Source organism: Raphanus sativus, chromosome 3, assembly GCF_000801105.2.
Source record: "Raphanus sativus cultivar WK10039 chromosome 3, ASM80110v3, whole genome shotgun sequence".
In the NCBI taxonomy this organism is placed as follows: Eukaryota; Viridiplantae; Streptophyta; class Magnoliopsida; order Brassicales; family Brassicaceae; genus Raphanus; species Raphanus sativus.
Window position 1 is genome coordinate 3,380,007 of NC_079513.1, and position 14,521 is coordinate 3,394,527.

Here is a 14,521-nt window from a genome sequence, read left to right on the forward strand (position 1 = left end):
ATAAGTTCCCTAAAATATAGATGCCTTATGATAATTAGATTTTGTAAGTATGGTATTGTAATGGAACATATATAAGTATATGTTGCTATCAAATAAATCAGTAGAATATCTTATACGATGCCTTTATGTATGTGAATATTCTTCAGTTTTGTTTTTTGTCCTTTTTTCGATAAATGGTATTTTTGTCCTATTCAATTGATTTTTTAAATATTAAAAGTCTTATCTAGTGGACTTTCACTTGACTTTTAAAATATATAAAAAAAATTCTTAGAGCATTTTTTACAAAGTTATGAGACAGAATTTCTCATCATTTCGTATTACTATAATTTAACACAATAGATAAAATTCAGTGACTATAAAGTAGCCAATTATAATATGACATCTTTGAACAACACGGTATGACGTTTTGCAAATCAGTTTCCCATAACTCGTTCTAGAGACTCATCTTTCCTCAATTCTATTTTTAATTCATTTTTACTTTTCCAGTGTTTAAATATTTTCTCTAAGAAAAACTTGCTAAAATATAGGTAAAATAAATTAGTGAGTCAAAAAACTCTCTCTCTAGGAAATTTCCTCTCCCTTCTCACTAGAAGCTCATCGGTTGCTCTGCGTTTTCCGGCCGGCGGTCTTGGCTATTTCAGCCACCGTCGGTCCGGCTAAGTGTTTGTTTGCTTTGTTCTGTTTTTTCTTTTTAGTTTCTGTCATCTTGATGTTTCTTCGGTCCGGCATGGTTCGTTTTCGGAACTGCATGTCCGGTTATCAACTCCAGTATCGCACCAACCGATTGGTGGATGACTGGCCTTCGACTCTGGGACCGCGCCGTACCTTCTTCGGTGGTCGCCGGCTAACATGGTTTCCTTCGGAAGAACTCGAGCTGTGTTTTGGTTTCGGTTGTGTGTTTGGTGGTCTGAGGTTGGAGGAGATCTCGGTTTCTCACCGATTGATGCTCTCCAAAGCCTAGACGGAGGTGTAGAAGCTGCTGAAAACTTTACCATCAATACAGTCGTTGGTGGTGTCTTCGGTGGTCGTGGTCAAGTCCCGGTGTTTCCGGTGGTCAAGTTTCCGTGTTGTTGATGAAGACAGGCTCGTCTTTCCGGTGATTCTGTGTCTCCGGTGCTCCGGCGGAGGAACAAGGAGCGGTTCCGGCGATCTCCAGTCGGTTGAGATGGTGATGGTTATCCTTCCACGTGTTTGTTTTTTTTGGGTCTTGTGTAACACGTGGAGTTGAAAAGCGGTGGGTTTGGTTTTTTCTCGTTTGGGCTGTGTATCTGGCCTGGTGGGCCTGTGTTTGTAGTTTGTATATTTTAGTGGGCCTTCTGACTTTAATAATATTATAATTTAAGTTGGAAAAAAAAAACTTGCTAAAATATCTAATGGATGATTGTGGCCTTAGGCCAACATCAAGCCTTGTAAACTCATTGAATTTCTTTATTTAATGTTTTTTATTATTAAAAAGAAGACAAATATCTTTATAATATTACTTAAAAGTCACTTTCCTATGTATAATTACAAAAATATCCTTAATGAATTTAAAATATTATATCTATTGCCATTATTAAAAATTTGTATTTCTATTTTCAGTTTGACAGTTTTTAGTCAGATTTTTAAGTTTATTTTTTTCAAAAATGTATTTATAAATTTAGAAGTGTGGGAATATTTAAATACATTTATTTCATAATGATTTCATAAAAACAATAAAGTTCACGAAAATAATGTATTTTATAAGATTTGTAATATTATGAAAATATTGGAAAACATATCTAAATTTATTTTAAATATAATTCTATATATGTATTATTTTTATTCTAAATATTTGGACCCAACTTTATTCTAAATAAAAATGAAAAGAATTATAATTCAATTTGGCTGAATAAATGTAAGTTAGTTTACCCACAATATGATTATTGGACTAATCTAATTATCATACTTAAAATCAAAATCTAATTAAAATAGCAACATATTATTATCTATAAAATATTCTACTGATTTTGGTACATGTAATGACTCAACGCATATAAATATATATATATATATATAAAGATTAATCAACTATATAAATGAGTTATTTTGTGAATTAGTTGTGCGCCTGATTTTTGAAAAATATTTTTGTTTCATTTTATGTAAATGTTAATCGATCAAACTTTAGTTATTTCTCAAAATAAAATATATCAAATCATGCATAATTTTTATAAAAGATATCTGCTTATCTTAGAGAATAAACCAAACTAACAGAAACAACAAAATTAATCTAACCTATTTAGAACAAAAAAAATGGTTTAGTAAGAAGAAGTAGATGTAACCTCCTAATATACTCAAATGATAAATGAGGTGACCAAATAATACAAAAAGTCATATGTCTAACTAAAAACATGAAACAATATTATCTACAATTATATTTTATCAATATAAATTAAAAATAATAATAATTATATATTAATGAATTATTGTAATTTATTTAATTTAAAAATATTTATGTCAGTATGCATGAACACATAAGAATCATCTAGTACTAACAATTTGTCAATATCCATTGGATATTGCCATTTGTCTTGAGAGTTTTTTTTTCTTTTTTTTGCAAAGATTTTTGCAAAACCACGCTAAAAGCTTGGTTACCACTTACCATATAAAATCGTTGGCAAGAGGCCAAAATTTTTTACTTTTCATAAATTTGTTTTGAGAGTTTATCATAAACTTTTCACTTTTTAGTCTCTCCACAAGAGACTTATCTTTGTGTCTCTCCTCTTTTTTCCTCTTCTTTTTGGTTTTTACTGTAATTTTTATTCATTAGATGTTGTTACAGGTCATGCCACTGTGCATGCCTTTAAAGCACCTCCAATGGTATTACCATCATTGGAGTCCTTAGCATTATTAAACTTTTTTTTTATTTTTTTTGTTTGAATAGTTAATGAATCTAATCAAAATTGTATGTCCAATGGTGTTCTTCAATTTGAAGTTCTTAGGAATAAAAAATAATAATTTTTTTTTTCAAAAGTGAAATTAAATTTTTTATTTATTGCATAATTAAATATAAGTATACAATAATTATTAATCTTCATCACCAAATTTGTTCCAAATATTTTCGATTAAATCATTTTTCAATTATTCATGTATACGTCTATCGCGAACATCATTCTGAATGCCAAGCATATTACCGATATTTGACACATTAACTGGAACCGACACTTAACAACAGATAAAAACTTGAAAAAGATCAAAATTTTTAATTCGGGACGATAAGCCCATAACCAATATTACATTATTACAGAGAATTAATACAACAGTAAAAACAAATTCAAAAAACGAAAACGTGAAACAGAGGAGACAAAAAAACAGAGAAGAGGAGGAAAAAACCTAAAATGAGCTTAAGCGGATCCTGTGCGACGGCGGAATCACGGAAAAGAGCAACGGAAGAAAGCGAAAACACAAACGTCTTCTGACCCATTCAACGACTGCCACGTACGTAAGGATCAAGTCCTTAAATTTCTTATTTAAGGATCATCCTTAGATTAATTAAGCTAAATAATATTATTTTATTCTTTCTAACCTAAGATTTACCGCTAAAGACTCCTCATGTTACTCCATTGCGGGTGCTCTAACTATCTAAGTAAGTTTATCGTTTTTATTATTTTCTTGACCTCCAGGTCAATTCCAAATATCCGGCCAAGTCAACGTATTTCTAAGTCTCAAACGTTTGTTTGTTCTGATAATTTGCATTCACTGTCTGGTCCATACGATTTAGGGAAGGTTTTATTGAAAGCCTGGACCACGGTTGAAGTGTGTCAATGGCTAAAATTTGAACGGTCAACAATGTACGGCTGACAACACAAACCTTATATTACGAGCTCACTGCTTGATTCGTCTACTTATAACTCAAGACTGTTCTGAAACTGCATCTCAAAGGTCTTGCTGAACTTTTCTTTCTTTGGTGGGCTGGGGTCGTGATTTGATCATTCGGTTTATACCGAGACTAATGTCAATGGAAGGGTCAAGTAACGGTTCTTTGAGATTGGTGCTGTTACATGGTAACTTAGACATCTGGGTGAAGGAAGCTAAAAATCTTCCTAACATGGATCGGTTCCGGAGGTACCAGAAGAACAGTACAAGTGATCCTTTTGTGGCTGTTTCCATTGCAGGTGCGAAGATTGCCGAAACTTTTGTGATTGACAACGATGAGAATCCTGTGTGGAAGCAGCATTTCTATATACCGGTGGCTCACCATGCTAAGGTGGTTAAGTTTGTGGTGAAAGACAGTGACCGTTTTGGAGCAAAGTTCATAGGAGCTGTTGAAATCCCAACCGAGGAGTTGTGTTCAGGGAATAGGATCGAAGGGTTGTTTCCAATACTTGGGAAGCCATGTGAAGACGGTGCTGTGTTGAGTTTGGCTATTCAATACACTCCGGTGGAAATGATGAAAATTTACCAAATGGGTGTTGGTAATGAGTGCGAAGGAGTTCCCGGTACGTACTTCCCTTTGAGGAAAGGCGGTAGAGTTACTCTGTATCAAGATGCTCATGTTGAAGACGGGACACTTCCGAGTGTAGATCTCGATGGTGGGATGCAGTATATACATGGAAAGTGCTGGGAGGATATGGCTGATGCGATTAGACAGGCAAAGAACTTGATTTATATTACTGGTTGGTCAGTTTACCATCCGGTTAGGCTGGTTCGTCGCAATAATGATCCCACCGATGGTACCTTAGGGGATTTGCTTAAAGAAAGATCTCAAGAAGGTGTTAGAGTGTTGCTATTGGTGTGGGATGATCCATTTTCAAGGAGCTTTCTGGGGTACAGAACAGTAAGTGGTGCCTAACTATGTATTATTTTTCTCTTAACAGTCTATCTTTTCTTAATCATATCTCTTGTAAACTACAATAATAGTAGATTGACATCTGGATAGATGAAAAGGGTTAGACACAAACCTTTTGTTGTTTAAACGAAACTGATGCTTGTGGTATGCAGCGCGGATGTATGAAGACAAGCGATGAGGACACTCGCCATTTTTTTAAAAACTCGTCGGTGCAAGTTATTATTTGTCCTAGATCTGGTGGCAGAGGTCTTCATAGCTTTGTAAAAAAAACCGTAAGATGCTCAATAATTACTGCATCACTGCTTTAACTCGTGTATGTATAGTTTAATCATCTGAACCACATTCTGATGATCAGGAAGTTCAAACCATCTACACACATCATCAGAAAACTGTGATTGTAGATGCTGAGGCAGCTCAGGGCCAAAGAAAGATCGTAGCGTTTGTTGGAGGGCTAGACGTGTGCAAAGGACGTTTTGATACGCCTAAGCATCCTCTCTTTAGGACATTAAACACTCTCCATAAAGATGATTTCTATAACAATTGTTTTGGGGTAACCATTCTAGACAATTCTTGTTTGGTTTCAGTTTTGCTACTATTTTCGATCAGTGTAAATAAACTTCTTTTCGTATTAGACTACTGAGGATGATGGACCAAGACAACCGTGGCATGATCTGCACAGCAAGATTGATGGTCCAGCAGCGTATGACGTGCTTGCTAATTTTGAACAGCGCTGGCTAAAGGCTACGCAGAAAAGGCACAGGATTTCGATACACAGATCGTCTTCTGAGGATGCTTTGCTTAAGATTGACAGAATTCCAAATATCATGGGACTATCAGAAGCTTCTTTTGTTAATGATACTGATCCAGAGTCTTGGCATGTTCAGGTAATTGAGAAATATGAATATGTGGTGTTGACAAAAGGATCAATCTAATTTCTTTTTCATGAACTAGTTTAACTCTATAAACTAATGTTCTATAAATTAATAACTTTCACAAGTTCCGTATTAGACAAATACAAAAATATAATACAATTCGATATAACAATAAAACAGTAATTAAAAAAAACTTTATGAAAATATATGGTCCAATTTTAACATAATTAATAGTTATGTTAAATATATATCTGTGTAAATATAAATATAAATGAAACATTATATTTGTTTCTTTTTTACAGTTAAATTCAAATTTAATTTTTTATAAACACTAGATTTTGATGTTATTTTTTCATATATCTAAAATACATCCAGAATTACGATATATCTCATATACACCAAATAATCGAATAATAATAACATAATATTTAATCAGTATATCAACGGTAAAATAAATCCTTCTTCTTGTTCCTATATAATAATATACTTCAAAGATATATAACTAAATTTTTTGTAAAATAGTAACTCCACATATTAATAAAATAAAATAGTCCTAATATCTATATTATTAAAGTTGAAGTACACAATTGGATTGTTTGAAAACAAGGATAATATAATAAATGAGATATGTTTGGAAACATGGATAGTAGAGATGTGTACTTTCTTTTATTTACACATTTAGCCACTGTATTTTTAATAAATTTATAACAAATGAAAATTGTTTAAAAACATGAATAACATATTTAATCCTTCTTTTTATTTACACATTTAGTCATTATTTTATAATAAATTAAATAGCCTCCTTTATATATTTCTTTTTATTTATAATTCTGTCACTATATTTATAATTCTTTTTATTTACAATTATTTATGGTGAAAATAAAAACGCAAACTAAGATATAAATACTATATTATATAAAACAATTTTTAAAAACAGTATTATTATCATATTTAGTTTAGTCAAATATAAAAATTTCAAGAATTCAATTTTAAAAAAAAAATATCATAAAATTACTAATAAGTCATAGAAACCTAATGCAAAAAATTAAAAAATTCAAACATGGATAATAGTATGTCAAGGAGAAAAAAGTAATGGTTATGTTATTAATAAAAATTGGTAATCCATTTATATTATAAAAACTATCTACTTGGATCAGTTTTAAAATATACAAAATGGACTAATCTAATTACCCAAATTTGTTTTTGTCTAAAATAATCATAAAATAAATTTAAATTTTATATACATATTTTAAATCAAAATAATAATTTAAAGTTGATTTATATAAAAAATTGATATAAAATATACATATATTCAAACATTTATTTTTATTTTTATTAAAATATTTTACCATTATTTAAAAATCAGTGTAAAATAAATTTAACCTCGGGTTAAATAAATAAAATCATACTACATATTAGAATTATTTAGAGTCTTCAAAATTTAGTCATATTTAAAATAACAAAAATAAGCCAAATAAGTAAAATTTAAATAACTTTAATAAAAAGTTAAAATATAAAATTCATTTTCCTAAATATTTGCACCATATCTTTCCAAAGAATCTTTCACGTTATTAATTATTTTAAAGCTTTATTAAATGAAAACTCAAAATAAAATCAAGTTGAAATAAGAAATGATTAAATCAACAAAATCATAATACGGGTGTGAATTATCTCAACTCTTTAAAAATAGTTCCATTTAAAAATAAAAATTAAATCACATAAACTAAATTTAATAAAATTATAGATTTTTTTTCGAAACGCACAAATGAATCTTTTCAATACAGAGAATTTTGACAATCTAAAATATTTTATTTAAATTAAAAAATAAGTGTAAAATAAGATTAACTTCGGGTTAAATAAATAAAATCATATTACGAGTTAGAATTATTTGTAGTCTTCTAAATTTTAGTCATATTTAAAATAAAAAAATAAACCCTATAAGTAAATTTAAAATAAATATAATAAAAAGTTGAAATACTGTATACAGTTTATCAAAAATCATAATTTTATTAAGTAAAAGAAGTTTTCCAATAAAAAATATACCCGCCCTTAAAAAGGGCGGGTCAAAATCTAGTTTAATTTATATTATTTTACTATATATTTAGGTTTTTCGTTCCATTGATTCAACGTCAGTCAAAGGGTTTCCAGAGGACTCAAAGGAAGCTAGTTCAAGAGTAAGCACAATTCTGAACATTTTAAGACTTGTCTTCTTTAGTCATTACCAATGTGCCCATTTACTGATGATTATTAAGATGTGAACAGAATCTTCAATGTGGGAAGAATATACTTATAGACATGAGCATACACACGGCTTATGTTAAGGCCATAAGATCTGCTCAGCATTTCATTTACATCGAGAACCAATATTTTTTTGGATCATCATTTAACTGGGATTCACATAAAATCGTTGGTAAGAAAATTGCTAGCTTTGAAGGCTATTCAGTCAACTCGTGCAATAATACTATAACAAGGAGTTTCTTGAAATGCAGGTGCTAATAATCTAATCCCTATGGAAATTGCGCTTAAGATTGCTAATAAAATTAGAGCAAGAGAAAATTTTGCTGCTTATATTGTCATTCCAATGTTGCCAGAAGGTGATCCAACGGGTATAGCTACGCAGAGCATTTTACAATATCAGGTAAATACTAAATATTAACTGACTTGAATAACAATCTCCCATCCTTTACACTGGAATCTTTCCATCATTTCTGCAGTATAAAACCATGCAAATGATGTATCAAACTATCTACAAGGCACTTGTGGAAGCTGAACTTGATGAACAGTATGAGCCACAAGACTATTTGAACTTCTTCTGTCTTGGAACCAGAGAGCTTGCTGATGGAAACGTTAACAACAACACAAAGGAAGAAGATGCCCCACAGGTATATGTATATAGATGACTTCTTGAAGTCTTCGCTACATTTTTTCTCAATAAAACAACAAAATTATTCAGGTGGAAGCTTTGAAGAGTCGAAGATTCATGATATATGTTCATTCCAAAGGTATGATAGTGGACGATGAGTTTGTCTTAATTGGTTCTGCGAATATCAACGAGAGATCCCTGGAAGGATCTAGAGACACTGAAATCGCAATGGGAGGATATCAACCACACCACTCATGGGCTAAGAAAGGTTCTCGTCCTCGTGGGCAGGTAATAAAATTTTAATGTGAGTTTGCATTCTAATAACACCAATCTGTTATTAGAGAGTTTTTCTTTCGGCTTCAAGGGCTTGGAGCTTAGTAGCCACCCCAGTCTATTATGAGATCTCGGGGATTATTGAGGAACAAAACTTAGAATCAGCCGTAAGGTGAACCTTTAAATTCATTCATCACCAATCAAAGTGCCACATATGTAACTAAATAAAAAGTAGTTAAAAAGAACAAAGACACCAATTTTAACGACGCTAAATGCTACAAGGTAAATCCTAAATCCCAAATCTTAAATTCTAAACCTCGATTATATACCCCAAACCCCAATTCATATACCTTAAACCCAAACTTTAGACCTTAAACCCAAAACCTAAACCCTAAACCCAAACCGTAAACCCTAAATCCAACTATAAATCTTAAACTAAACCTTATGGTGTCTAGGTTTAGGGTTTGGGTTTAGGGTTCATGGTTTGAGTTTAGGGTCTAGGATTTTAGTTTAGGGTATAGTTCTAGTTTAGGATCTAGGATTTGAGTTTAGGGTCTAGGTTTTGGGTTTAGCGTATAGAGTTTAGGTTTAGGGTTTACGGTTTGGGTTTATGGTTTAGGTTTTAGGTTTAAGGTTTACGGTTTGAATTTATGGTCTAGAATTTGAGTTTAGGGTATAGGATTTGAGTTTAGAGTTTAGGATTTGGGTTTAGAATTTGGGGTATAGGTTTAGAATTTAAGATTTGGGGTTTAGGGTTTATCTGGTGGTATTAGCATCGTTAAAATTAGCATCTTTCATTTTTACATTTTTATTTAATTTAATATTTTTATTTAATTATCTATGTCATACTTTGATTGGTGATATGAGGTGAGGTGAATTTAAACGTTCCTCCTATGGAGTAAACCTAAGTCTTGTTCATTACTGAGACCTCCTAGAATATATTTCCTTGTATTTATTAGGAAAGTTAGGTATCATAGTCACCAATTTTAAATCTTGGTCCCCAAGTTATTCTTGTCCTCTAAAACATGGTTTTGTTGCATATTTTCCCTATTTTTTGCAGATCTTTGGATACAGAATGTCGCTGTGGGCGGAACATATTGGGTCTCTAGAGAAAGGTTTCGAAGAGCCAGAGAACATGGATTGCCTGAGACAAGTTAGGGAATTGAGTGAGCTCAACTGGAGACAGTATGCAGCAGAGGAAGTCACAGAGATGACAAGTCATCTTCTTAAGTATCCAGTTCAAGTCGATAGGACAGGCAAAGTGAGTTCTCTTCCTGGATGCGAGACATTCCCAGGTCTCGGTGGCAGGATTATAGACACAGGCTTTGTGATCAAAGAAAACATCACCATCTGAAATACCTTGGTTTGATTTATAAGCAAAATCTGCACACAAACTTATCAATGCCAATGCATATCGGCTGCATCTTTCGTATCATTTGAACACGGTAGACATCTTCAATGTAAAAAAAATTATTTTCATTTCGTGGTGATAATAAGTTAAAAACATTGAGCAATATGATAAACAAGTAACTAAAGAAATAACATAAACTGGTTGTTATATTAGAAACCCTTTGCACAAGTTACACTGTATGTTCAATCATATTGACTCGACTTCTCTTCTTGTGAATCAACACTACCAATTCCTAATTATCCAACCTTAACATCACAACGACAGTTACACACTCTCATATATTTACTCTCCAATGAACCCTTGAATCTCTCCATCAAACTCAAAGCTCTAAAACCGTGGTCAACATCAATGGACTCACTCTCTATTTATTCATCCTTATCAGGTAGAGGAGATTCTACAATGAGTCTTCGGATAAGACCAAATCTCCAATTCTTCTCCGAGAATAATAAAGATGAACATATATGAAGTGTTCTCTATCAGTTTGCCAAGTATTATGGGAGGTAGTACATGTGTCATGAAGATGAGCTGAGATTTGTTAGAGTTCGTGTATTGTCATATGCATGAACTTGTTAAGCTTGAAAAAAGAAAGTATAATACATATATAAGTTTTCCATTAAACGAAAGAGATTTTTAATTGAAGAGTAAATTTTCCATTGCAGAAAAAGCAATATTATGTAAGTTGCCTTTGAAAGAACGGAGAGCAACTTTAGGTTATGTATACAAGGAGGATGTGCATCTATGAAGAAAGTTGTCTCTACAAAATAAGAAAATTGAGATTTTTGTTTGGTGCTTGTATGATCAAGCTTTTGGTGTCACTACTCAGCGTTAGGTGCTGATGTAATTGGTAAAGTACTTAAGATTGTTGGATTTAACCTTAGTCATTTTCTAGTCACATTTGTGAGCACCTTAACAGTTCCTCCATAGGTATTCACGTTTTCTTGAACTGCCACAACATTAACATCTCCGAACTGAACTTGTCTTGAAGAAAGCTCATGAAACTGATCAAACCTGTCTTGAAGAAAGCTTATGAAACTGATCAAACCACTCTCTTATTGAAGTCATATGAATAATTTGAGTTGAGAATCCAATTATCTCAATGCCAATTATCCGATATAGATAAGGTATCATCCTTTTGATCCAGTACAACAACAGCTTCAGCAGATTCATCATCACCATACTTCTTCTTACGAGCTTAACAATCTTTAATTGCATGTCTCTCTTCTTACAATACCAGCATGTGAGTCTAGAACCTAAACCAGATCTCATCCTTAATTTACTCATCCTACCACTATTACTATCATCTCCCTTTTATCAGGTCTTCCATGAGCAAAATATATGTCACTATTTCTCTGCAAAGAATCATAATAGAATAATTTGACTCCTTGATCTGTAGCTCTTTAAATCTTACATCCCTCGTGACTTCCTCAAGGGATAAAGTTTCCCTTCCATTCGTGAGTAATACTTTCAAGTAGTTGTACTGATTTGGAAGTGAGTTCATCAGAAGAATAGCATGAACTTCCTTAGAGACATGCACATTCACACTTGACAAGTTCATACTATCTTTAAGAAATCATTTATGTTTTTATCAATCATTTAAGATTTTTTCTTCAAGATCTTGAATGTATAGAGTTTATGATGCAAGTGAATCTGATTTAGTAAATACTTAGAGAGATACAACCTTTCAAATGCTGACCAAGTTGAAGCAGTATTTGTGCACATCTTCATCTTCCGTAATACATGATCACCAAAAAAACTAGTTAAACATAAGATCAAAATACATGCATGTGTTATAGTATATATATAAGAACGAATATCAATTGTTTAAATATATTAATTAATTATAAAAAGTAATAATTTATAAATATATGCAAATAATACATGGAATATCAATAACATGCATAAATTCATTAAACTAGTATATATATAAAATTAAATATATTTTTCAAAATCCATGCATATTTTATAATACATTTGTAAATAATAAGTTGACTTTTACTAAGTATTATTCAATACAATTTTTAACTTACATTTTTAAAAAATCAAAAGTTTCATAATTTATTAAAGGAACAAACTAAAAATGTAACTGATTTTACTGTTTAGTGGATATAAGTGTATGAGACAACCTGAAAAATATGAAAATCAGTTAAATCTAATATTTACATTCATATTAAAATTTATATAAAATGAAAATAATAAACTTTTAAGTAGAAATAATTTTTGATTTTTAAAAGAAGGAAATGATGAATATATAGTAATTATATAGGCTAAGTTAAAAAAAAACTAATATATACATGAATTGGTCCCATGATTCGATCAACCCCTCTTTAAACTAATGAAATTCAACCAATTAATCAAGATATATTAGTTGAATTTCCTATAGGACAATCTTTATATATAAAGTAGACTTATCTACCTGCTCCTTGCGCCACGTCATCCTGGAGGGATGGGCGTTTTGCGCCACGTGTCGCTGCATCAGGGTCCCTGCGTTTTTTTCCTTCCCGACGCTTCTGTTAATTATATAAGATCTGGGCTTTTATTACAAGATATAGAGTAGGCCAATACATTGGACCCTGTTAGATACCCATTCCAAGTTAGGGTCCATCTTCGTTTTCCTCTTTCACATACAAACTCCACCGATGAAATTCACAGACTTTCAGCCGATCCGAACTCTGTAACGTCTCCCCAATCCATAAATCAATTCTTTACTCCCAGTTTTCCTTCATTACTCCACTCCACCCACTTGAAGCAATCAATATACCTCTTCGTTTCCCACCGAAACCGACAGAAGCTTCAACTATAAATATCGGACCTTCCTGCGATGTTCAGTTCAACTCAAACGCATTTTCTTATTCAATTTAAAGATCCAAAAGCTTTCTTTTTCCTAGCAACCGATTTCGATGGCGTCTGTGTACACTCTCCTTGCGGATCTGAGAGCCAGACATGCTCTAACACTGCGGAGGTTCCTCTGCTAATGGGTAATTTGTGATGCTTGAGTTTCTATTTTCGTTTAAAGGTAACTGCGAATTATTGGGACTTGACACGTTTAGTGGGAGGTTTTTTTTTTTTTTTTTTTGTAGTGGGAAGTTCATCAAGAGGATCAGCAGCAGCTGTTGCAGCAATATAATGCATCATGTCTCATGGTAGTGATAATGATGGGAGTGTGAGACAGCTAGCTTCGTTTTGTGGTGTTGTTGTCTTGCACCAACTTACGGTCTTGTCTCTAGGTTTGGACTAATGGCCTATGCATCTTTGTTGGGTGTGATTGGTTGCTTTGGCTCTACGTTTGCTGATGCTGGGATGCGTCTTAATGCTGTCTCTGGATATGATAGGGTTGAATCCACGAGAAGCAAACAAGTAAGGCTGGTTTGTGTATGGTTTTGTGCATCGTAATAAGACATAAAGAAATATCTTTGAAACCAAATATATATTTTCTTTGTACATGATGTGTATGAGTTGCAGTCCCATTTTCTCTCTATTAATTCTTTTGAATCCAAACCGGTTTGAAGGGAGTGAAAGTTGGTCCATCCGCGAGACGTTTGAAGATGGTGTTGATTCTAGAGTGAGATCTGCAAATTAGAAGCGTTGGGTTGTGTACTGACAGAGGTTTTCTCTCTGTCTCAGTTTTTTCTATTTGTATTTTATTTGCATAAAACACATCGAAGTCTAAGATAGATTTCTGTTGCCATTTTCTCAGGTCTCTTTTCCTTCATTCTCTCTTGATAAGTATATCAATGTGGACAGAGTTTTGGTGTACAGGCAGAAGTGAGGAAGCTGCAGCTGGAAAGAGTTCTTAACGAGCAGCTTCACCAAATAATCTGATCCCATTTTGCTGGCTTCGGACTGGTGTCATAATATTCCCATTCTTTTCTTCTTGCAACACTCTTATTATTATGTTCGTGCGAACGGTTCACGATCCCAGCCCAAGGATGTCGCAGCATGTATGTCTTCCCTAGATAATCTTATTAAGGCAATCATCACTTTATGTTAGGAACAAATTTCAAAAGAACATGAACACACGTTGATTTGGTTACTGTTATTATCCTAGCTTACTTTACTAAGAATAAATGTCATGTAAGACTCAAAAGTCAAAACAGACCATGTCATCTGAAACAAAAAAAAATGGAAGATGTACTTGCTTCTAATGTGTTAGTTCTTTTGTGTAGTAATGCATTGAACACAGTCCATAACATCATTTGAGTTCGTGTTCTTAGAAAAATGTTTTTTTTTAAGTACCAAAAGTTCATAAATAAACTTACAAGACAAGAAATAAGGGAAATTGGAGTACATAAACATAA

The 14,521-nt window shown here is 32.4% G+C and overlaps 1 protein-coding gene across 1 annotated transcript; it reads left to right on the top strand.

The window, feature by feature from the left end:
• The first annotated feature begins 3,308 nt into the window (after nt 1-3,308).
• Nucleotides 3,309-14,368, top strand: LOC108844140 (phospholipase D gamma 1). The gene is made up of 14 exons (XM_018617357.2): nt 3,309-3,456; nt 3,642-4,795; nt 4,960-5,079; nt 5,163-5,357; nt 5,440-5,691; nt 7,785-7,853; nt 7,942-8,089; nt 8,169-8,317; nt 8,394-8,561; nt 8,633-8,830; nt 9,876-13,201; nt 13,304-13,580; nt 13,733-13,829; nt 13,921-14,368. The coding sequence occupies exons 2-11, from the start codon at nt 3,971-3,973 to the stop codon at nt 10,167-10,169; spliced, it is 2,418 nt and encodes an 805-aa protein (XP_018472859.2). The 5' UTR covers nt 3,309-3,456; nt 3,642-3,970; the 3' UTR covers nt 10,170-13,201; nt 13,304-13,580; nt 13,733-13,829; nt 13,921-14,368.
• The last annotated feature ends 153 nt before the right edge of the window (nt 14,369-14,521 follow it).